The sequence below is a fragment of the Corythoichthys intestinalis genome, chromosome 11, assembly GCF_030265065.1.
Source record: "Corythoichthys intestinalis isolate RoL2023-P3 chromosome 11, ASM3026506v1, whole genome shotgun sequence".
Classification (NCBI taxonomy): Eukaryota; Metazoa; Chordata; class Actinopteri; order Syngnathiformes; family Syngnathidae; genus Corythoichthys; species Corythoichthys intestinalis.
In genome coordinates, this window is record NC_080405.1 from 18,126,275 (window position 1) to 18,151,907 (window position 25,633).

Genomic DNA, 25,633 nt, shown 5'->3' on the forward strand with positions numbered 1-25,633 from the left:
GTCCATAAAAATTGTGAACAGAATCCGTGACAAAGGGCAGCCTTGGCGGAGTCCAACCCTCACTGGGAACGAATTCGACTTCCTGCTGGCAAAGCGGACCAACTCTGACACCGGTCATACAGGGACCAAACAGCCCTTACCAAGGGGCTCGGTACCCCGTACTCCTGGAGCACCCCCCACAGGACTCTCCGAGGCACACGGTCGAATGCTTTCTCCAGATCCACAAAACACATGTAGACTGGTTGGGCGAACACCCATCTATCCTTGAGGACTCTGCCGAGGGTGTAGAGCTGGTCCACTGTTCTACGGCCGGGACGAAAACCACACTGCTCCTCCTGAATCTGAGATTTTACTTCCCGACGGACCCTCCTCTCCAGCACCCCTGAATAGACTTTGCCGGGGAGGCTAAGGAGTGTGATCCCTCTTTAATTGGAAAACACCCTCCGGTCCCCCCTAAGAAGGGGACCACCACCCCAGTCTGCCAATCCAGAGGCACCGCCCCTGATGTCCACGCGATGTTGTAGAGGCGTGTCAGAACATTCTTCTAATTCATTGATATTGTAATGAAGTTAAACTTGACGCGGCATCGTACAACAGCTGTAATCATGTGGTGCGTCATTCTCTATAGGATGCACTGCAGGGAAAATAAACATTTAATCACGAAGGCTCATTATGTATTATGTATTTGTAGCCAACTTAGTCATTTTAATAGTAGGCTAATATAGCTAATACAGATAATACAGCATGTGTTACCTTCATTATAAGGCTTTTAATTATTTGTGGCTCCAAACATATTTGTTTTTTTTGGTCCAATATGGCTCTTTCAGGATTTTGGGTTGCCGACCTGCATTATACGTCAATTTATTAAAATAAGTCAGATAGACATTACTTCCCTCCGGTAACACCAATCACACCATAGTTCTTCTTACAGCCTACGTTTTTTTAATATGTCACCATCAAACAATAAACACACAATTAGAAAATATGATACAATTATGACAAAGAGCGCACAAAAATGACATAACGTAAATCAACAGAGACATATTTGCTTGCTTTTTTAGGTACACTTCACCCCTCCGAATTACTTATCTCTCAGACCCCCCGCCCCTTTTATTGGTTATCAGGCCCCCACCATGGTATCAACCGGAAATACAACTAGCTAACGATAGCTCCAACATATTCATAGTTAGAGCAGGCGTTTAATGTATGTCTTTTTGTTCTTTGTGCTTTTTTTGTTTCTCTCCCTTTTCTTTTGTTCCCCCATAATACCTCCCTGTTCGCTGCTTTCTCCTAATAAATGAGGTACGTTGAATGATCACAATGGATGCATGTCATATTCCCATGTGATAAATTAAAATCGTTCCACCATCTGACACTCATATCTCCATTCGGCGTGTCAAACAGCTGGACAGGACAGGTTAAGAAAAAAAAAAAAGACACAAATTTGCTTACAAAAACATACCTCGATGGCTGCACAATAATACTGAGGAAAATAAGGTCCAAATCTTGGGCAATTCAACAAGGAAAATGGCAGCTATTAATGGTGAAAACCTAAGCTGCTCAATTAGCTAGCGGGCTAATAGCGAGCTAACAGTGGGAGGCATCGCCGAGCCAGCACCGTTTACGGTATCTTGGACTTCTTGAAATGTTAACTGGCGTTCATTCCCGCTTCCCAACGTGATAACAATGCTCGAAACTAACAGAAAATAGAGCTGCTATGACGTCAAACAAGACCAAGTGCAACAAAGGAAAGCTGACCACACATATACTGTAGTATAAAGAAATACCAGTTGTGCATAGCAATTAATGTAGAAATCAACCATTTAGATTAATTAGACCTAATATATAACCAAATTAAATGACACATAAAATACTGTACTTACCATCAACGCTCAGAAGTGGCGAACGAGACACTGTTACGCGACTTAAAAAAAAAAAAAAAAAAAAAAAAAAAAACGACTGGTGAAAAAACTGCGGATCAGACACGCGTCATAAAGTCGAAATCATGTAAGTCGAGTACATTGTAACCCAGGACTACCTGTAATTTGCTGCGGGCCAATAAAAACTGGATAGCGGATAGTTGTCTCAAAGGCCATAGTTTGGACACTGCTTCATTAGATGGTCTTTCTGGATATGTTCTAACATTTTTTGTCAGTGGTAATCAGTCCCTTAAAATGTGCAACAACCCCACCACACAGATGCTAATTGTTAGCCTGTGTGTGTGTGTGTGTTTTTGTTATTATTTGTTGTTGCCTTAAAGTGTGCATGACACCAAAAAGCATGTTTTTTCATATTTCACTGGTTTTTTTATGGTCCTGAATGAAATGGACTGCTTTGACTGATTTGACTGCTTCGTTTTATATATTCAGATTTTGAATCCCGCTCCATGAAAATGAGTGACTTCCGGCTTCAGTCTCGGGTTTAGGACAAATGCGAATGTGACGTCACCCGGGCCAGCATCTCATAATACAGCATTGCTTCATAGCATGCAGATGGACTGTGGATTCAGCTGATTTTGCGGATTAATTCTTTTATTTTTCACATCACGCCAGCCAAACGGCTGCAGAAAATTGTTGCTGCTCCAGGGAGAGGCATGTGAGCCTTTTTGGGTCTCAAAAGGTTCCCGTTCACCGCAGATATTGGCCAAAACAAGCCCTACTACTGTGGGACCATTGGATTTCCGAGGAAGTGAGTAAACATGGTATTTTGTATTATGTCAAATACTGGGATCATGGCACACGTTTTAATACGGAGGTGGATTGCATTTTGTGGCCGATTGTCCACCGAAAATGCCACTCGGCCGACGAAAGGCAGCTTGTCACGCACCCCTCCACCGGGAGAGCGCTATACTCGTCTTATTGCCCTCTTCGTGTGCTGGGTGTTCTGTCAAATTTTCAACCACATCAGAAATTGCAAATTTGTGTTAAAAATGGCCGCGAATACAGTGATTACAAACTAAACACTACAAACTTTCTTTAAATAAAGGACTATTTACTTACGTTTGATCATGGACGAACATGTAGAAAAGTTCTCATTAGACACATCCTGCCATGTTAGCTGCAGAACAACTGCACGCCGGTCTCTGTTTACGTTTTCGCCGTGTAGTAGAGCATTATTTTACGCCATATTCGTGTTGACCATGTAGCAACTACGCGCTCCTCTGACGTCGGCTGGTTTGTACTCTCCAGCAGCTTCCCTGGCGAGCTCTCCTGTTCGTAGCAGGGGAACGAGCTGTAACTTGCTCGCTGCTGGGCGGGTTGCCAATCAGCAAAGACAATCGACAACCCCACCGCTAGTTTTGTGTGATTTTTCGCTTTGAAAAGCGAAAATAAGACTTTGTGACGTCACTCGGTTTGGGTTAGCATGTCGGCTAGCTTTCACGCCTCTTGGTTTGTTTACATTTGCCGAAGCTGGGGCAGGGAAATGACAAAAGCCTGACTAACTACGGTGGCATAAAATATTGTACGGGAGGTGTGACAGTAAAGGTGAAGTCAACAGTTTTGACCATTATGGACTAATTTTGCCATGTCGTACCGAATAAATGCATTTTTCCTTCTTTCAAATTTCTTTTTATTGGTTTTACAAAAATACAGAACACCCTCACTCCGAATAAATGCATTTTTATTATTTCATATTAATATTCCATTTAGCACAAGACTGTTATTTGTCATGACCATACCATTTATTTAGCAATTGGGGGAAAATACTTTGATAAAAAGAATATCCTGTAAAAATATTGGAGAGACTGAAACAATGACATTTTGCGGCTCTCTTCGTTGCATTTTCCTCGTTCTGAATTATTCCCCCTCAATGGGTTGAATTCTAAATCAGATGAAACCATGACCCTGCCGACGTCATCCTCCTGTTGGGGACGCTAGAGCCCTACAATGGTAGGCGTGGCTAAATGGCGGATTAAAAGACGAATTTCTCGTTATCTGCGTTTTGCCTATGTGTTGTATATAGTCGAATCGTCTCAAAGTATGATTCTAATTCACATAATAATGCTATTTAAGACTTTTTTTTTTTTTTTTTTTTAAAGTATTTCGCTTTGTCTTGTTTGGTAACCTCAAACTGTGAGTGGTGTCAAACAGCTCAAAGCTTCTATTTATTTATTTATTTTTTTTTTTAAAGCATAACTACCAATTAAATGCTACCTCCCAAACTTGTTGCCAAGTGAAATATGTGAATAATGAATCTAAAGTAAATAAGTTTTACTTTTAGAACTGAACTACTAAAATATAGTTTTCCATGGTTAATTAAAATTTGTTGGGATGCACCTGAAATAATTTCAGGAAAAATGGAAACTGGAATGAGCGCTCCCTCATGTGGTCAGAAACAAGCATCACGCTGATCTTCAACTGCAAACTTCCACACTAAAAGGCCTCATGATTATTAGAGTCATATTTTATTCTTACTAACAGTGCGGTTGCTGTGAAGTAGGACAAGAAATCTTTGAGAAGCCAACGTGTTATACATGAGAACATTCTTGTATGGAAATAAATTCCATCCTCTGCAGTAACGTAATATAATCCAAAGAGCACTCTTGTTGTAATAATTCTGTATCTGGAACACAGCAGCTAAGGAACACAGTGCCATGGCAAAAAAACAATAATAATAATTTTAAAACAGTGAAATATCAAAACATGAACACAATTCTTGTTTTGGATCTTTTTGCATGTTTGGCAACACATTATTTACCTTAGCATCTGCTTTACTTATTTTTTATTAAAGAAAAAAAAAAAAAAAAAAAAAAAAACTTTAATTTGCATTTACAAAATAATGGCGACGTTAATAATAGCAATAATATTACCTGTAGAATAATACTGTTGTATTATCTTTATAGTACAATATTGCATTAAATTGCTGCATCGGAATTTAATTGCAAAACAGCCAACTGCAAAAACTGGTTCTAGTAAGCTTGTTTAGACAAAAGAATCTGAAGATTTTGTTATATTGTTTTGTTCTATCTTGTTGTTAACAGCATGCATGTAATAATAATGTGTCAACAGCGTAGTAGCAGTAGTGGTTGGAAGACCTCGTGCTTGTCCCCATCTAGTAAATCTTACAATCTACTTTCACAAGTTCGGGTATGAGCCTGTGGCTCCGATGTCACTTATGTCTGGAGCGCACCTGCAGCAGTGTGGGTGTCTGCTCCATGATGCGCAGCAGTAGGTTGTCAATATAGTCCTCCAAATCGCGCACCTGCGCCTTAACCTTTTTCAGCTCCACTTCACACTTCTCCAGCTGCGCCTGTTGAAGCTCGGCGGCCGCCTCCTGCTTGTTCATATCCATGTCCTGCTGAAGCAGCAAGGAGATGAGCTCCATGTTGCTCAGGTGCTTGTAGAGAGCCAACCTGTCCTCGGTGGGCTCCTGTGGTGAAGATGTAGATAAGTCAATTAGATAAGGCAGCTTTTGCTCAGACACCCAAGGGGCAGGGTATAGTAAAGTAAGGCTACTTTCAATGTATGTATGTATTAGGGGTGCAACGGTTCAGTCAGCCCACGGTTCGGTTTGAACCTCGGTTTTGGGATCACGGTTTCGGTTCGGTTTCGGTTTGCGTTTTGTTTTTTTTTTTTTTTTTTTTTCAAACTGCCTTTATTTTGCTTTTTAAAAAATGAAATAAACACTTAAAATGTAAACATTTTCGACTTAAAATGCCTCTTAGCTCTTTGGCAAGTGTTGTGACTGACTACTGAAATACACACACAGTAGTAAAAAAGTTACTTGGCAAAGTAACTGGTGATACCTTTCATGTTTTTTTTTTCCATTAAAAAAAAAAAAAAAAAAAAAATTGTAACCTTTGCTATGTTTGGAGGTCATTTTGTGAATCAACCGTTAAAGTTGATAAAATTGCTCCCGTTTTTGCCTTAGTTCCCTTCTGTCTACTTTCGACATGTGAAAATGTCAAAACTGTTTCATCCTTTAAAGATAGACTCAAGTCAAGATTTTGCCGATTTAGGAGTATTTTGGATAAAAAGTTGCTTAGGTTCGCTCGGAAGGTTTACTACAAGAGAGCCTTTCTGAGAAGTTTACTGCTCTAAAATGGCGGCTGTTTACTAACGCTACCGTGTGTCATTTCGCATGTAGTTCGATATGCATGTGGTATCTAGGCGTAGATTGTATGATGTCGGCCACAGTCAGGAAATATTGGAGCCGCCTAGCATCGCGTTTGCTACAAACCAAACGCGTGGCCAAATCCAAACGGATGGAAAAAAAAAAAAAAAAAAAAAACGCAATGCACGAAAAATGTGCAGATTTTGAACGTAACGTACAGCGTACACATTTAAAAACTCTGTAGCACGGGACGTCCAACTATCAGCGGTCAGGGCGAAACTATGTGCTTTCGCGAAATCATCTTCGATGGCTTTGCGTGCCATTTCATAAATGTCGGGGATTATGTTGTTGGCGAAATATGTCCGCGAGGGAACAATATAACGCGGGTCAAGCGTTGCAATTAAATTAACTAAGCCCGCATCTTCAACCACGGAATATGGTTGCATGTCTTTTGCAATGCACATCCCCACTGCGTGGGTTATTTCTTGTGTTTTTCTGACCTGATATTATAAGGCTTCTGGAGTGCCTCTTCTATAGACCCGTGTGTTTTCACTGGTGTCATCTTCGGGGTTGTCCTGCTCTGAGAAAGCAATGTCTGTGGGTGATGCCGGCTGAGGTGCCCAAGTCATGTTAGAAGTGTTGCCGTTAGCATAGGGAACACGCGCTAAGCAATGCTTGCAAATTGTTTTTTTTTTTTCAATATTTTCTCTCCGTCTGCATTGTAGTCCAAGGGGAAACTGAAATGTTGCCACACAGCAGATTTGAAAGAAGCCGGTACCTCCTCAAAAATCGGTCTGTCGACTCCTCCGTTCGCCATAACTTTTTTTGTTTTCTTTCTTGTTTCACTTTCACCTCACTCGTAAGCGAGAGAGGGCGTTACTCGGCTCCTATTACACAGGTGCTTGACAGCGATTGGACATTTACTTGCGGGGCGGGAATTTCTCCACAGCTGCGCTTCACGTCACACACAGGCACACAGAGTTTGACCAATTCATTCCACAAGCGTTCGGAATAAATTACTGTAATTGCAAAACCAAAAAGGCGCGGTTCATAAAGGCGTATTGAACCGTACAGGGCGAACCGTACGGTTCGGTTTTGAACCGCAAACCGTTGCACTGCTAGTATGTATGTATGTATGTATGTATGTATGTATGTATGTATGTATGTATGTATGTATGTATGTATGTATGTATGTATGTGTGTTTGTGTGTATGAATGTATTTATTTTTGACAAGAGCAATCTAACCACTGACATTTTACTGTGGTGGAGAAAGGAAACACTTTGTTGACTGGTCTGGATTCCAAAATCATACATGTTAGGTTACCATAATTTTTGGACTATAAGCCGTTACCCCCATTACCCCATTTGAATACAGCGGCCTATAGTCCAGTGCAGTTTACATGTGTATTTATTAAACTATTTTACTGCATCTCTTTTAGTGTAAATATCCTATAATACAAGGTGGACAATGTGGACTTATAGTCCAGTGTGTATTATAGTAGTATATGGGGGGGGGGGGGGGGGGGGTTGTTACCCTGTAAAATATAATGGGTTTGGCTAATAGTCAGGAACGACTAACAGTCTAAAATTACTTGAAAACTCCAAACCCGTCTCTAGATGGGAATGTGAGAGTGAATAATTGTTTGTCTGTGCCCTGCAACGACTGGTCCAAAGTCACCTGCGCTGGGCTCCAACTCACCCAAGTCTCAAGTGAAAAATGAGGAGTGAGCCAGGAAACAAAAATCATAATGACATTTGTCTCACAGTGTATTGATTGGAGTAAAGTATTAATAAATGCTTGTTAAACCATTAGTGTGAAGACCAAGAAGCTTCCTATTATTTTATAAGACAATTTATTGACTTGACTGTCACACATAACACCAAGCTATAACTCTTTGAAATTAGAGCTGTGATTTTTATATGAAGTGATCATTCCCTGCCACATCTCCCAGCCGCCATTGACTGTAAATAATGATAGATGAACGTTTTTTGTCAAACCTAACGAAAAAGAGGAGTTACTCATTGCATTAGGGAGGCCTGATGAAGTCTGTGGTTAGCTCACCTGAATTTTTTTAGGCTCGGCTGCCACCTGCTGGCCAGAGCGTCCCGGGCTGATGGTGGACTTAAGTTTCTCCAAAACCGAACGGCTGTCCTTCTTCTCTGATTGGCTCAAAGGCTTCACTGGGTGTGGTCTGCATAGTAGAGCAGTCAGAATCAAACAACAGTTTAGAGCGCTTTCACACTAGCACTGTTTGGTCCATTTTAAACGGACCAGAGTTATTTTTCTCTGATAGTCCGCTCCGTCTTGTAAATGTGAACGCTGGTCCTCTTGGTCTAATGTGAAAGTGCCCTTAAACACAGCTTCTATTATTATTTACCATTTAAAATCAGTATGATTATTGCTATGACTCGCTTTAATTAATTAATCTGAAGTAGGTGTTTCAGGGGTACAAATGTGTCGGTTATCTTCCAAAACCAAAAGCCATGAAAGAAACAAGAAGTTTTTTTTTTGTTTTTGTTTTTTTATGTTGGCTAGAAGGGTATGATTAGAAATCTATGAAAACATACTCATACGCGCATGTACACAGACAGTCTGGTTTTGTCATGCAAACTGCAACTCATCTAAACGAAAAAAAAATCTGTGAAATTAAAATGAACATAGGATAGGGAGATAAATAAAAAATGTATTGTGATAGACATTTGCTTGATATTGGTAAAAAGAAAAAAACTTCATCAATTAGTTTTCCATACCGCTTATCCTCACGAGGGTACCTAACGATTCGATTACGATTAAGATTCAGAGGCTCCGATTCGATTATAAAACGATTATTGAAGCACCCCCCCTCCTTTTTTTTTTTTTTTTTTTTTTCTTTTAATGTTTTGTACAGTAGTTCCAAAATTGTTCAAAAATACTCTCAGGCTAAACCAAACTACTATTTCAGTATCAAGTTAACATATAGCAGTAAACAAATATACTAAAATAACAGTAAACAAAAAACTCCAGTCCCCATTCTGTATCAGCAGATTTAAACTACTTTCAATTAATTTAATGTTGTGAATCAACCGTTAAAGTTGTTAAAATTGCTCCTGTTATTCCATAATTTCTCTTTTGTCTACTTTCAACATGTGAACGTTTTAAAACTATTTTAAAGATAGATTCAAGTCAATATTTTACCGATTTAGGAGTATTTTAGATAAAAAGTTAATTAGGTTCGCTTGGAAGGTTCGCTACAACAGCCTTGCAGGGAAGTGTACTGCTTTAAGATGGCGGCCATTTACTAACGCCTGCATCTAGCTTTTTGTAGATGTGTTGCTAACGATACCGACTCTATATTATATCTAGTCCTATATAAATGATATCTACCGTAACATTATGTGGATGTACTTTGTAGCAGCTTTTCGGCAGCAGTCAGGTCTGTTGTTGTGTTTTTTTATCTCGTGTCATGAGTTGAGCTAGAGCCGTGAGTTGACCATTGGCGTTACCCGAGGGGCCGGGTAATGAGAAGCATAATGTTTAGCTACTCTCGCTGCGTCCCTAATTGCGTCCCGAAGACCGCGCGGCGCTCTGAGTGTGTTGTACTTCTGCTTTACTTGGCATATTTCAATAATCGGAATTTGGATGTTTGTGAATCGTTCTCGAATCTTCCACGGCCGAATCGCGAATAATCTAAGAATCGGAAATTTTGCACACCTCTAGTCGCGGGGGTGCTTGAGCCTATCCCAGCTAACTACGTATGGGCAGCAACTATGGCAGGGGTACACACATAATTGATTTCTGGCTAATCGCATGACACAAGGAGACAAACAACCGATCATGCACACACTCACACCAAGGGACAATTTGAAGTGGTCAATCACCCTACCATGCATATTTTTGGAAAACCAACACAGGTACGGGGAGAACATGCACACTCCACATAGGAAGGCTGGAGCCCGGGATGGAATCATTGATTTCAGAACTGTGAGGTGGAGGTGCTAACCAGGGAGCCACCGTGCCAGCCCGTAATGAATACAATTTTCAATGGAAATAATTCAGAAGAGAACACCAAATCTGCACCACAAGGAATAAGAATTCTGAGGGATATAGGCACACCCCACCCACAACCTATTGCACTCCCCAAGATCATCAATATCATCATCAAACGCACTTGCTCCTTTATAAACTTAAAAATAGCCTGTTGAGGATCATCCACAATCTATCAAAAAGTCACTTAATGAAGAAAGAAAGAAAGAAAGAAAGAAAGAAAGAAAGAAAGAAAGAAAGAAAGAAAGAAAGAAAGAAAGAAAGAAAGAAAGAAAGAAAGAAAGAAAGAAAGAAAGAAAGAAAGAAAAAGCAAGCAAGAAAGAAAGAAAGACAGAAAGAGAGAAGGAAAGAAAGAAAGAAAAGCAAACAAACAGGAAAAAAACAAAGAATGGAACGAAATAAAGAAATATTAGAAATATAAGAAACAGTTCAATTTGCTTACTTTGTGTAGAAAGAGAACACAAATACAAATAGATAAATGAAAATGAAAGGTAGCCAGCAGAACTTTTGCACTCATGAGAACATTTTTTAACCTCAACCCCGCCCTTTAACGATCTAAGTGCTAACTAGGAAAGCTTCACAAACGAATCATAACTACAAAAAGAATGAAAAATGTCATTGCATGTAATTGAGTTTCCTATATACAGTATAAGAGATTAAAATAGAGACCTAGCTGGTAAAATGTTATCTATAAAAATTTTAAAGCAAAAAAAAAAAAAAACAACAACAAAAATTAGTGAAATGAACAAGAATCATACAAAGTATTTTATAATAGGCCAAAATTATTTTTCGAACAAATCATGTGACTGGTACCTTAGAGACTGTCCTTTGCTTTGCTTAGCCAAAACTAAAGATGACGACGCAAGATGGATATTTGGAATGTCTTTGCATGTTTTGCCTCCCTCACACAAAAGTCAAACTCTGCCTTTGCTTTTATGTAGATTTTGATGGGGTTTTTTCTAAAGTGATGTACAAATATCGCAATAATCGTCTTCAAGTCTAGTATAAGGATTAATCAGGATCGAATCAACCTGTGAACCCGTGAATCGTGATACGAATCGCATCGTCAGATATGAGCCAATACACACTACGGAGTGAATAGTATGAATACAAGATTTTAATTCAATTCTTTAGGTACTTGCAATCCAAATCAATTTTGAAGATTTAGGTTCTGATTACATTAATTTAATTGATTTAACATTTTACGCACCTTTAAAATGTACTTCCACTGATCATCTGAATAAAAAAAATGTCAGATTAAAAAAAAAAAAAAAAAAGGCATTCAAATGTGTTTATGTTACACTCATTGATTTCAATTTAATTTGAAAAAGTTTGCTTGAACTTTCAGTCGGAGACGGCACAACATTTCACGTGCAGAGCCACATTTGCTCCTCTTGGTTTCCACCTTCATTTGGAGGCAAGTCCGCTGCTAATAGGAACTGCCGCAGGTCGGGTATGCTCACATATAATTCTGAGCTGATCATAGAAAGTAAGACAATAACAACGATCCCGCGTATTACTCAATAACAACTGGTGAGTGCGAGGGAAGCCCAGTCAACAACTTGACGTCAGACCAGTTCCTAATATGGTGACATGCATGAAAGATATATTTGGGAAAATTTTGGCAAATAAAAGACTACACACAAATATTGTTACACCAGATATTGATGAAATTGTTCAATATTGCTCTGGTAACCATACTGTACATACACTGCTGGCCAAAAGTATTGGCACCCCTGCAATTCTGTCAGATAATGCTCATTTTCTCCCAGAAAATGATTGCAATTATAAATGCTTTAATAGTAATATTTTCATTGATTTTGCTTGCAATGAAAAAAAAAAATCCAAAAGAGAAAGAAAAAAAAAAATAAAAATGATCATTTTACAATAAACTCCATAAAAGGGCCTGACAAAAGTATAAGCACCCTTTGAAAAATCATGTGATGCTCTAATTTGTGAAATTAACAGAAAAAACAGCACCTGTTACTTACTTGTGGCACATAACAGGCGGTGGCAATAACTAAATCACACTTGCAGCCAGTTAAATTGGATTAAAGTTGACTCAACCTCTGTCGTGTGTCCTTGTGTGTACCACATTGAGCATGGAAAAAAGAAAGAAGACCAAGGAACTGTCTGAGGACTTGAAAAGCAAAATTGTGAGCATGGGCAAATTCAAGGCTACAACTCCATCTCCAAAGACCTGAATGTTCCTTTGTCTACTGTGCGCAGTGTCATCCGAAGTGTAGAGCCCATGGCACTGTGGCTAACCTCCCTAGATGTGGACGGAAAAGATAAATTGATGAGATTCCAACTAAAGAGTGTGCGGATAAAGCACCTTGGCTTGCATCCAAACAAGTTCAAGCTGTCCGAGGGTACAACAGTGTCAACCAGTACTATCCGTCGGCGTCGGAATGAAAAGGGACTCTTATAGTAGGATACCCAGGAAGACCTCGCTTCTGACCCAGAGACATAAAAAAGCCAGACTGGAGTTTGCCAAAACTTACCTGAGAAAGCCAAAAACGTTTTGGAAGAATGTTCTCTGGTCAAATGAGACAAAAGTAAAGCTTTTTGGGAAAATGCATCAACATAGAGTTTACATGAAAAAAATGAGGCCTTCAAAGAAAAGAACACGGTCCCCACAGTCAAACATAGCGGAAGTTCCCTGATGTTTTGGGGTTGCTTTGCTGCCTCTGGCAATGGACTACTTGACCGTGTGCATGGCATTATGAAGTCTGAAGATTCACATTGGTAGTCCTCACCAACTCCGTTCCGCCCCCATTTCCTCAGTTTCCTTTTTCGGCCACAAATTTTCCTTCTCCTCTTCTGTGACTAATTTGGGAGTCAGGTTTGACCCCCATCTTAACTTTAACAATCATATCAATTATATTTGCAAAACCTTTCTTTCACCTCCGCAATATTGCAAAACTCCGGCCATCTCTCTCCCGTCCTGCTGCAGAGAGACTCGCCCATGCCTTTATGTCCTCCAGGTTGGACTATTGTAACACACTCCTCATCGGGATCCCTGGCAAGAGCCTACAAAGGCTCCAGTATGTCCAAAACAGTGCTGCCAGGGTCCTGATGAGGGTGAGTAAACATGAGCAGATCACCCCCATCCTTCATACCCTACACTGGCTCCCTGTTCACCTCCGTATTGAATTCAAAATCCTCCTTCACACCATCACTGTCTACACGGTGTAGCCCCCACCTACCTCACCAAACTCCTCACACAAATACTTCAGCCAGAACCCGGTCAGGCCAACTGCACCGTCTACTCCCGCCAAGGACTAGGCTCAAGACTATGGGCGACAGGGCCTTTGCAGCTGCTGCTCCCCATCTGTGGAACGCCCTCCGAGACCACCTCAGAGCCCCACAGACAGTGGATGCCTTTAAAAAAGGACTAAAAACTTATCTTTTTCAAAAAGCTTACCCTGGCTAATTTTATCTATTTTATTTTATCTGATTTCTATCTGATTTTATCTGTGTTTCTATTTTTGCTTTTACTCTTTTATTCTTATTCTTAGTCTTGTTGTTTTTATTTTTTTACAGGGTAATGTGCACTTTGAGATTTGTTTTTCAAATGTAAAGTGTGTTATAAATAAAATTTATTAATTATTATTATTATTGAAGACTACCAACAAATTTGGCAGCATAATGTAGGGCCCAGTGTGAGAAAGCTGGGTCTCCCTCAGAGGTCATGGGTCTTCCAGCAGGACAAAGACACAAAACACACATCAAAAAGCACTAGAACATGGTTTGAGAGAAAGCACTTGAGACTTCTAAAGTGGCCAGCAATGAGTACAGACCTGAACCCATAGAAAACCTCTGGGGAGATCTGAAAATGGTAGTTTGGAGAAGGCAACCTTCAAATCTCACATACCTGGAGCAATTGGCCAAAGCAGAATGCTCTAAATTTCAGCAGGGCATTGTAAGAAACTCATTGATTGATACCGGAAGCGGTTGTTCACAGTTATTTTGTCTAAAGGTTGTGCTACCAAGTATTGTGCTGAGGGTGCCAATACTTTTGTCCAGCCCATTTTGGAGTTCAGATAAATTTTTAAAAAAAAATTTTTCATTGTCTTTTATGTTTTTTCATTGCAAGCAAAATAAATGAATATATTACTACCAAAGTATTTGTAATTGCAATCCTTTTCTGGGAGAAATTGAGCATTATATGACATAATTGCAGGGGTGCCAATACTTTTGGCCAGCAGTGTATGTTTTTATCTGACTACCTGAGTTGCACTTAATCTTAAATGAGGACCATAGTATGAGGGAAATAAGACAGAATTGCAGTCACAAATTTCGATTTTGTTGATGCAACATGACAGCAGAAAAAAACACATGGTATAGAATGTCCCTCCTATCTAGTATAGACCCTACTCACGTGACGTCACAGCCACGCCCCCGCGCCATGTTGTCCGTATACTCGTCATGTTAATGCATAAGCGCTTCGTAAATTCCTCCTATTATGGCGTGTTTTTCTGCTCGTTAACATTAATAATCAAAATGGTGAAGTCGTGTGTGGCGGTCGGTTGCAAAAACAGAGAAGATAGACGGAGAGACTTGAAGTTTTACCGTATTCCGAGAGACCCGGAGAGGAGAGCGAGATTGACTGCTGCAATTCGACGAGGAAACTGGGCTCCAAACGACTACCACAGATTATGTAGTAGTCATTTTATATCTGGTAAGATGCATTTAATATATATTTAGAGGGTTTTGGGCTGACAACCACAATTAAGATCATTGCTAGGCTAATCGCCGACAACATACACTCAGACGTTGTGAATGAACTACCTGAAAATATATAATTATAAGGGGATAATAAGACAGTTGTCATACAATTACTTTACAATTTCACTATTGAGGTCAAAAGCCAAAAAATAAATTAAACTAGGGACAATCTGGAGTAGTGCTATTGCACTTCATATTTATTACATATTATATATGTATGTAGAGATAGTGCTATCGCTAAACCATATAAACATTAAAAGCCCTAGCTCCATTGACAAATGACATGAAATACATTAGACTTGACAGTGGATGTTAGCAAGAACAAAAGATTTTGAATTGAAAATTTCGTAACTCACCTTCCCGAGCACAAGATAGATTCCTGCCGAATTTTCGTGTACGAGGACCTGTTTCACCCAACCAGCAACGTAGCATTTACAAGCCTCCAAGCTCTTAAAGTTTTTCAAACTTTCGTGAGAATAGGCTGATTTTGAGTGGACAAGATAGTTGTAAATATCAGGGTCAGGCAAAGACGGCGAAGACAGCGGGTCGAAAAACATCGATTTAGGCATCAAATATGGATCTGGCGAATGGATAAACTGAAGCTTTTCCACATAACGCCTTTTATGCAACGCATCCAATGAGTTTACGGCATCAGATAACACCGGGGCTTCCATGAATTGCTCTATAACTTGCACGACTAATTGAAAACAATGAGAATAGGTCTAAAAAATACGGACAATATGGCGGCCGGATACAGCGACACGTCATTTTGTGACGTAGGTGAGTAGGGTCTATTGATTTAAAAAAAAAAAAGTTACACACTGTCAGGCAAGCTGTTTGCATAGCTGCCATTTATGTATGCGTAATGCTTCAGGTTTTCATCAGACATTAGCAGAAGCAAAATTGGTTACGGGTCGTTAGAATGGAAATATCGAAATATGTACGATATAAAAAATAATGAGATACAGCTAAAGAACATGAGGAACTGCAGGGTGAATACATAAAACATGAGATGACAACATAAATGTGAAGAGCAGTGCACAGCAACCAGCAAAACCTAGGACAGCGTGAAAGAATCAAACAAGCCAAGCAGGCAAACTGTGAAGAAAGAAAATTGGAATGAAAAATTTCATGTTTTGAATTGGCTCTGTCTTGACTAAGTGTCTGTCTACAAGTGGGAAAGAGTTGAGTGTTATTTCCTAGTATGATGACTCTCACCTGCTCTCCTGGCGGAGCATGTTGCAAGCTGGCCGAGTCTCCTCAGTCAAAAGTAAGCGCTGTGCATCAAACAGGGGCTGATCAGTGATGGAGTTGGTTAAGTTGGGGGTAGAGCAGGAGGAGGTCATGTAGGGGGAAACAATCAGAGACCTACTGGTTCCAGTGTGAAGCTCCCCAGTACCAGAAGAGCATGCAGAAGGGCAATAGGCAGGGGAAAAGTGGAAGTTAGATGGTCTAGCAGTTGAAGAGGTGGGAGAACAACCCTGTGCAGACTTTGGAGGACCTCTCAAATGAGGGGTGACTTTGGCATGAAGGATTTCAAAACTGATCTCAAAAGGGTTTTCTTTTACATCATCCTCCATCAAAATTGACGACTCATTAGTTGTAGGTATTTGCGGCCCATTCAAAAAGCAGCGTGAGACGCTATCTTCATTATCTAAAGCCACATTGGTAGATGGAGCTGATTTATTAGGTTGATATGACGATGGACCTTCATTGACGAGTGAAGACTGTAGACGTAGCTCAGTCCTACTTGGACTGTCGGTGCTGCTCACGAATGAAATTCCTTTTGGTCTAACACGTGCACTAACCACCATTGGAAACAATTCTCCCTCAGCCTGAGGGTTCCCATTATCATCAGAGTCTTTTCTCATCTCTTTAAATGCATCAACCTTTCCTGTTTTATCTTCACTGGAGTCAAATCCGAGATCAGATTGATTCTCTACAACTTGCTCCTGAGTTTTATCAATGTTACCGCTGTTGGTCTCAAATGAAGATTCCTGGCAAACTGGAGACACTTTGCACGTTTTATTAGATAACGTGTTTTTTTCCAAAGTGGAGTCACTTAAGGGTATCTTCGTGCCTTTTAATGTGTTAGTATCCACCTCACGATGTTCAGCAGTTGCAGAATCTTGTGACAGCTGCGTATCAGTCCTACTTAAACTAATGAGGCCTTTGATGCCTTCCACTGCCTCTGACTGAGACGATCCATCGGAATCAATAAAGCCAAAGTCAGAATTGCTCGCGTTCATGTTTAGATCTTCTAAGGTTAGCGAAGAAGTAACATTATTGTTCATGCATGTGGTTTGAGTTATTGTAGAAAACTCTGTAGACTCAACCACAGGAGGAGACCAAGCAGTCTTTAACTCTGACATTGAGAGGGAATTAAGCCCTGTGTTGCTACCTACATGAAAAGTGGGCTGTGGAACATTTCCTCTGGAAACCCGTCCGTACAAGTCTTGTTCAAAAAGCATGCCACCCCAGAAGTCAGTGATGTCTTCCAAGGGTTCATACTTTTTGAGAGTCTCTTCGGCCATGCATCCCGAAAAGGGCATGATTCCGCAAATCTGGGAATTAACATTGGTTGAATCTAAGGTCTGACTGTCTGTTGATACACTGGATGCTGGTCTTTTACATGCTTGCTCTCTTACATGCTGCAGTGAGGCTACTCCAGTCTGGGAGAGTAGGTAGGCTTCTTTATGGACTGCCAGCTCTTGGCCTCTGTGGAGCCATCCATCAGAGTTTATCTCACTCACCGAAGTTCTAATTGGTCTTCTTGGAGGTAACGGTGGAGGCTCCTCTTGGTATTGTTGTTGCTCATGTGCGTGATATCCGGTATTTACATTTGATGCAAGATAACCGAACCTCAGACTGGATACCGGGCTAGTTTCCTGTTGCATCTGAGAGGGATTTCCGTTGGGTGAGTTGAGCCTGTTTGAAGCAAACGTGTCAAATGAGTCTTCCCACTCCTGCACGTCCGCCGACCGAGGGAGATCAGTTGTGCTGTTGAAAGTATCTGGTAAAAACTCAGGGAGTGATATCTGCTTTGGAAGAGGCCTAGGACGTTCCCTTTTAAAGGTGGGTATATCAGTAGCGCCTTGAGTCTCACTGGGTGTGCCCGGGGTGGAGTGCTGTAAAGTGTAAAGAAAGGTTGAGGAGCTAGGTGCACAAGGAGGGGACCGCTGCAGCTCCTCAAAGAAGGGGTTGGAGGGGGAGATGGGAGTGGATGGGGGGGTGATGGGATGTGTGTGGTTATTTTCAGTGGGGACAGAGGTAGAGTGCCAGTCTACAGGGTCGCAAGGAGGGAGGGGAGGGGATATAGCTGTGGTGTTTTCTAGTTTAGGAGACACTTTCAGCCTGTAGAGGAAAAGAGGGCACAGTGGTCCTCTCAGTTAAGCCAAATATGGTTCTCAAACGAACAGTCACCAATATATTAGCTGATCTTCCACAACTATGTGGAAGTGCTAAGTGGTATCTAGACACAGAACAGGCCAAATGATAAAAATACTCTGACATAAGTGAAAATTAAACTCAAATGAAGCAAAGCATAAATGCAAAATAATCAAGCATGGAGAAAACATAACAGACAGTAGCCTATTACCTAAACCTATATGTCAACTAGGGTGCAAGTGAAAGTTATGGTGTGACTGGGTAGCATTGTCATTGTGAAATGGAATGGATCTAACTTAGTCTTATATTAAAATAATGTTTAACTTATGACACAGAAGTGAACAGAGAAAAAAGCCTTGACAGAAGAGACTTGCAACAAATGCTATGTTGGGAGACCAGCTAGACTAACTCACCTTGGCTTGTTCTGGGAGTCTGTGGAGGTGAACCAGCCTCTGAACCTCCCTTCAGAGGTGGGAGCAGCCTGGTTCCCATCCGGCTTTGCAGGGACAGAATCACTCCTTCCTCCAGAGAACAAGGTCTTTCTCAGTTTCCACCCTTTGTCAGAAGAATCAGCAGCGGAGGGGTTTGCCGCCTGCTCAGGTTGTACTCCTATCTCAGCATGTCGAGCCTCCTTTTCTTCCTCTTTATCACTTTTCTTCGCCTTATCAAAGGACCAGCGTCGCCCCTCTGCAAAGGAACCTTTGTCCTCACTACGCTTAGCGATGTTCTGTAGAGAACGGGACAGCGGGGAGCATTTCTCCACCAAGACCAACTTGGACGGCAGGGCCCCGACGTTCTTTGGGATCGAAGGCTCAGAGTCATACACATGGCTGCCATTTATACAGACGGAAGACTTGGACTGACTCATGCTTTGCTGGTCTTTGATGGACTCCGTGGTGGGATCCGTCCAAGGGACAGATGCCGTGATCTTACTAGCTTCATCACTGAAGGCTCGCTTGTGTGTCTGAATCTTTGTAGCATGCTGACTGCTGAGAACTGTGGAGAGGGAACAAATGTGTTTACAATAATGAGACCACTATTTAGTTGAACATGCTGACTTATACAAACTATCAGATCACAACGAATCAAAAAAACCTGGAATGTACGACATCTTTAAACTTCAACGTTACTTCACCATTTGGTGTGAGAACTCTAAATATAATTTTGACAATACAGAGGTACCTCTACATACACATTTAATTTGTTCTAGGACCTGGTTTGTAAGTCAAAAGAGTTGTATGTTGAGCGGGATTTTCCCATAAGAGTACAATGAATCAATGAATTCTTCCCACAGGCCAATAACCTACGCTATATCCTTAATAAATACTGCTGGTACAATTACGAACAGAAATTACACATAGCAAAATAAATAAATTATAAACAAGTCAGTATAATAATAGTAAAAATGTAACGAATCAGGTGTGGCGGTTGTGTTTTGCATGCTGTTCCTGAATGCACCGTGTGACTGACGAGAGAGAAAGAGGTGCGGTAGAGTGGGACGTTTTTACTTTTTTTTCATATTGTTGTAGGCATCTCCTATGGCGTATAGTAGCCATGTTGTATTACTTAAGTTCTGAAATAAATGATTAAAAACCTGACAAAGCTGGCGACTTCCTTTCGGGTGATACAATAATAATAATAATAATAAATCGAAAATAAAATATCACTCTTATTGTCACCTCAACTTAGAGAGACTGGCGAACGGAGGTCAGAGGAGACCGGCCATATTGTCCAGGTCGTTCACTCACACGCACACCACGCTTGCATTTTTCTATCGCACGCACACCACTCATTTATTTTCTATCATTTTTTTGTTAATTTTAATGGTGAGTGTCAACTTTATCCTTTTTTCAACGCCTGCACTAACCTTCTTGGGACCCATGTTGACTTCTCGCACAAGAAGACCCGCTTCGCGTCCGTCTTGCGGGAAAACAATGAAATTGAGACACTGTCATAAATCGTCTTATTTCGAGCATGTCGTCGTATGTTGAGACAAAGACAAGTCAAATTTTACATCTGATGTCAAAAGAATCATATGTCGATGAAATTGTATGTCGAGTTACCACTGTATGGGTATTATCAAAGTTGCAGTATAGTTACAAACAGCTCTATATAATGTATTGCAATTTTTTGTACTATTTACCAGCAAACCAAAAGCACAAAGAAACACATCAATCATCTTTTTTCAAATGTCTGAATATTGATCTAAAGCCGATAACATTGACAGTTTAAGTAGAAAAAGAAACATTCGACTTATTCCGAAAACTACCAACCCTAAAGCAAATCCCCAGACAGCTGACTCACACACACACACACACACACACACACACACACACACACACACACACACAAAATAAATTAATTAATTTTAAAAAGTGTGCAATGGGACTACTCAGAAACAGTGGTAGATTTTTCAAAGAAACGTATAAAGGAGCGCCGAACTTGAAAAACGTTTTCAGAACTTGCACTGTGAATCTTACCTATTCAAGGTCCATACACAAAATAACATCTCTTATCCAGTGTGTGTGAGAAGATGGAGTAGAATCTTTCCATTTTAATAAAATAAGTCTCCTTGCAATTACAAGATAAAAGGAGAGCAGTCTTTGCTTGGCACATATCAAGCTCAGGTCTGGAGCAACTCCAAATATAGCGGACAATGCACAGCAGGACTTCAGACAAAGTATGAAAAACAGACTTCCATAAGCTTATTAAACTATGACATCTATCACAACACATTTGGGTAAATACGTGCTACTTTAGTTTTTTGAAAAGTGAACCAGATGTACCACCTTAAATTGCATGAGTGCATAGCGGGCACAAAATGAGGCTGAATGCACCTGATCCAATATACAGCCCAATACGTCATCAGAAATTGGATATTGGATATCCTGTTACCAAACAAATCTAATGGTAGACATGGATGAACAATGACATTTAGATATGAGATTGTAGATCTTAGATAGTACTCCCTTGGAAGTAGGATTGTTTAGTAACAATGAATCGAGGAGGTTATCTTCAGGTTTGGGTGGAAAAGTTGGGGTCATGCATTGCATGTAATGCCTGAGTTGCAAAAATCTGAAGAAAATGCCTAGATGGGATCCCAAACTTTGCAGTTATTTCAGAGAAACTGAAGAAATGTCCTTCCGAATATAATTGTGCGAAACACTTTACACCCTTCTTATGCCAACCTATAAACCCTGCAATAGGACTAAAAGTGAGAAAGCCTGGAGGCCAAGGGTTTTCCTGAATTGAGACCAGATTTTAAGGGACTGTCTAACAACCCTGCCACCCGAGGAAACACAACAAGTAAGAGGGAGAGGTGCACCTAATAGTGGAGGCAAGGACATCCCTCAGACAGGAGATGATGGCTCCAAATGGAAATGTTGCCAGAAAATGGTGCAACGGATGTTAGCTGCCCGATAATAATTCATTGAGTTAGGTAAGGCAACTCTACCTGATTGTTTGGGCCACGGTGGAAAGGCTTTCCTTAGCCTGCCGCCTTCACCATTCCAAATCAAAAGATAAAATTAAAGAGTCAAGATTTAAAGAATAACTTTGGGATCATGATTGGGAGGCACTGGATAAGATACAAACATTTAGAAAACAAAAGAGTTAATTCTACAAATAAGGGACAGTAACATTGGAGGCCATTCTGTAAGAAGTTGCTTTGACTGAGCAGTAAAAGGAAGAAAATGAGACTTGAACAGGTTTTGAAATCTCGTAGTCATTTGAATTGTTCATTGGCCTTCCGATGGTGAAAATTACTGGAAACTAGACGCTTTCTCGTTAATCAAAAACAATTCACTTTTCTTCTAGGTTTATTTTATAACCTGACAATTTGCCAAACTCATCTAAAATCTGGAGTACCACAGGCAGTGATCTAAGCGTATCTGAAAGCTATAAGAGCAAATCATATGCATATTATGAGACCCTCTACTCAAATCCATCTTTTTATCCTGTTTCTCTGTACTGTCGCGGATCAAAATAGCAAGTGGCTCAATCGCCAATACAAGCAGGAGTGGGCTCAAAGTACAGCCTTGTCTAATCCCCCGGTGGGATTAAAAATATTCGGAATATATTTTGTTTGTCAACAACATCAAACATTTGAACTGGAACATTCATCTATTATCCATACCGCTTCATTCTATTAAGTCGTGGGGGTGCTGGAGCGTATCCAAGCTGGCTATAGGCAGGAGGCGGGCACACCCTGAGCAGGTTGCCAGCCAAGCTCAGGGCGCATATACTGTAGACACACAACATTTTACACTCACAAGTCACAATCACACCAGCGGATATTTTGTGTTCAACCAAGCTACGAAAAATAAATAAATAAAAATATATTGAAGGTCAGTAAATTGGATCATAAAAAGCAAAAATATTTCAAATATTGGGCTGCTTTTCCAAAGCTATGAATGGGTTTAGGAGCCTGATGATGCATACTAGACAGTGTGATAAACAAAAATTATATCAACATTTTTTAACATTGAACATTTTTTTTTTAACCAAATCCTACAAAGCGTGGTATGTTTTTCAGAATCTCGTCCATCCATTCAATGCTAAAAGGTAGACTATCTTTTCAGGTTGATCAGAGAAATACAATAAAACAATCACCTGTCAGGCAGAGAATCCCTGAATCTCCAAATCACAACTTTTCAGAAAAAAAACAACCAACAACAACAACAACAAACACTACATTAACTTCAAAGATCTAGTAGGTATTGAATTTTCTATTGCTATTATAATCAGTTGCACACTAACATCAAGTCATCAACACCATTAAACTAGAAGAACACTCAGAGAGAGCAGACATCGGCCTAAACAGCCAAATTCATGCATCACCATATGTGGTAGTGTGGAGTGGACACTTCTTTTAAGTACGAAACAAAATATTGTGAAATTCCTTTTCTGACCTCTGAGTCCATTGACCACATAACTCCAAAATGTATCAGACCTCTGAGTCCATTGACCACATTACTCCAAAATTCAAAGGGCAGCTGAAGAGCTCAATTTTTCAGCGTTTCACTCGCTTAAATTTTATTGAACACTTCATTCGCTGTCTCAAAACTCATATTACCAAAAAAAATAATAATAATAAAAAAATAAACTGAATTGACCGCCTAGTTTTGAGTTACTGCCATAGCAACACCTTAGCAACGAGGGACGCGCCCCGCTGCCAGCCGCTACGTGATGACATCACTTCCAGGAAGCCTCGCCAGCATTTCAACACGGAAGTATAGTACCACGCTATCCTCGCTACATATTGCAAACATTTTCTGGGTTTTACTCATGAGATTCATCATGCCGCCTTGACGTGTAGCGATGAATTGCTCACACAAAGACTCAAGAGCATATAAGGGGCCCCAAAAAACTACTTCTGCAAGGATTTGGACAAGTTTTGTGACAGTCAAGTGGAAGAACTTCTCCCCGGCTCCTCCATCGGTTCTTTGTTTTCAACTTTTTAGTGACGACAGCTTTGAAACCATAGGGGAATATATAACCTTAGTTTTTCAAAGACGTATAAAGTCGGGCCTTTCCAATTCTCAAATTTGATGCAATTATGTTTATATTTAAGGGTTAATCCTACTGCCTGTTCGATGAAGTGTGACCTGTTGTTGTAATTGCTAACCGGGTTTGGAAAGGGACTATTAACGGAGTGCAAAAAAAAAAATGCAAATTTTCTTTGCAGTATTCGTTAAAAAGGACATGTCCAAAGTTTTTATTTGTAAAATTACAACTAAATCCGAAAAGCCCTTCAGATGCCCTTTAATCACTTCTTCCATGTCATATTAGAAACAGATCCTGCAAGTTTAATAATACCGTATTTTTCGGACTACAAGTCGCACCTGAGTATAAGTCGCACAAGCCATAAAATGCCCAACAAAGAGAAAAAAAACATATAAGTCGCACCGGAGTATAAGTCGCATTTTTGGGGGAAATTTACTTGATAAAATCCAACACATAGACCTCATATGTCATCCTGAAAGGCAATTTAATATAAAAATACAATAGAGAACAACATACTTAATAAGTGTACAGTGCACGAACAGCGAAATGCGAACATACTGTCCTCACCAGGACGCTATGGCTCGGCTCTGGCTATACAGCGAACTCCCAAAAGACAATGCTGGACGTCCTCATAATTTGCTGAATCAATTTGGTCCTCGATAGCAAACAGGTTCGCATCAACGTAAATAAATGATAATTAGGTACTATTACAGCAATAACACAACAGATTAGCATGCGTTCGCTAGCATAGGCACATCGTTCAAACAACCACACAACTGGCTCTAAGTGTCCAATCGCGGGAGGAAAACGCAACAACAACAACAACAGAAAAGATTATACACGCAGGCGTTGCCTCTGTAGAGATATTTTAAAAGCATAAACAATAAACGTAGGTTCGCAGCCGTCTTTTTCTCTCGCTAACTCGCCCACTCAATCACTCAGTGCTACGTAACTGTCCGTCTTCTTCTGGTGTGTGAGCGCTCTTCTTCACGTAAACAAGTGCGAGTGCCCCCCCCCAACATGGGCGTGAAAGCGCCACAAACTAAATGCATCCATTTCAATATAATAAAGTCAATAATACAATTGGACATACATTGCCAAAGGCAGAATGCGAACGTGGCCATAGCTATTACGAGTTATTCAGATAACTATAGCATAAGAACATGCTAACAAGTTTACAAAACCATCAGTGTCACTCAAAAACACCAAAATAACATGTGAAATTATATCATAGTTAGGGCTGTCAAACGATTAAAATTTTCAATCGAGTTAATTACAGCTTAAACATTAATTAATCGTAATTAATCGCAATGGCGTACCGCAAGCAACACGTCACTTCTGCTCATTAATATTCATGACATTAGCTACTGTTGCTAAGTAGGGACAAGCCACCGTTTGTCCCTAATAGGAAATGAAAGGAAATCGTGTACGAAGGAGATGTTTACAGAGCTAAACCTACCAATTCTCTCCGAAAATGATGTGCCTGGTGCAAAATTGGCTGGCAAAGATGTGGAAGAACATAAAAATGTTCAGTTAAAGAGATGGATTTATTGTCGAAGGCTGAAAAAGACGAAAAAAACGAGCTGACCTAAGCTTAGCTTTAGCTTTTTTATCGACGCGACTGACAATGACATTCTCCTGTTTCAACAAGCTATCCTTTACCATCAGCCCTGTCTTTCTTATATATCCTCTGGTTGTCCTATGTCTCTGACCGTTCTTGGGGGTAATTTAGTTAGCTTTGTGTAGCGATCGCAAATGCTACTCAGTGACAGCCAACGAACACTTATAATTTTTTTCATTGATAACAAATCTTAATTCTATAATTTATTTACACTTCCCCCTTACTAAAGTTTAAAAAAAAAAAAAAAAAAAAAAAATACATATATATATATATATATATATATATATATATATATATATATATATATATA

At 40.1% G+C, this 25,633-nt stretch overlaps 1 protein-coding gene across 1 annotated transcript in view; it reads right to left on the bottom strand.

Moving 5' to 3' along the window:
- Window positions 1–820: 820 nt before the first annotated feature.
- Window positions 821–25,633, bottom strand: part of rab11fip5b (RAB11 family interacting protein 5b (class I)) — a 36,054-nt gene continuing 11,241 nt past the window's right edge. Inside the window, exons 4-7 of the mRNA XM_057851123.1 lie at window positions 18,611–19,193; window positions 16,029–18,164; window positions 8,118–8,247; window positions 821–5,370 (exon numbers count right to left, since the gene is read on the bottom strand). Coding sequence (XP_057707106.1) covers window positions 5,110–5,370; window positions 8,118–8,247; window positions 16,029–18,164; window positions 18,611–19,193 — 3,110 coding nt within the window. The 3' untranslated portion in view covers window positions 821–5,109. The remainder of the gene's footprint in view (window positions 5,371–8,117; window positions 8,248–16,028; window positions 18,165–18,610; window positions 19,194–25,633) is intronic.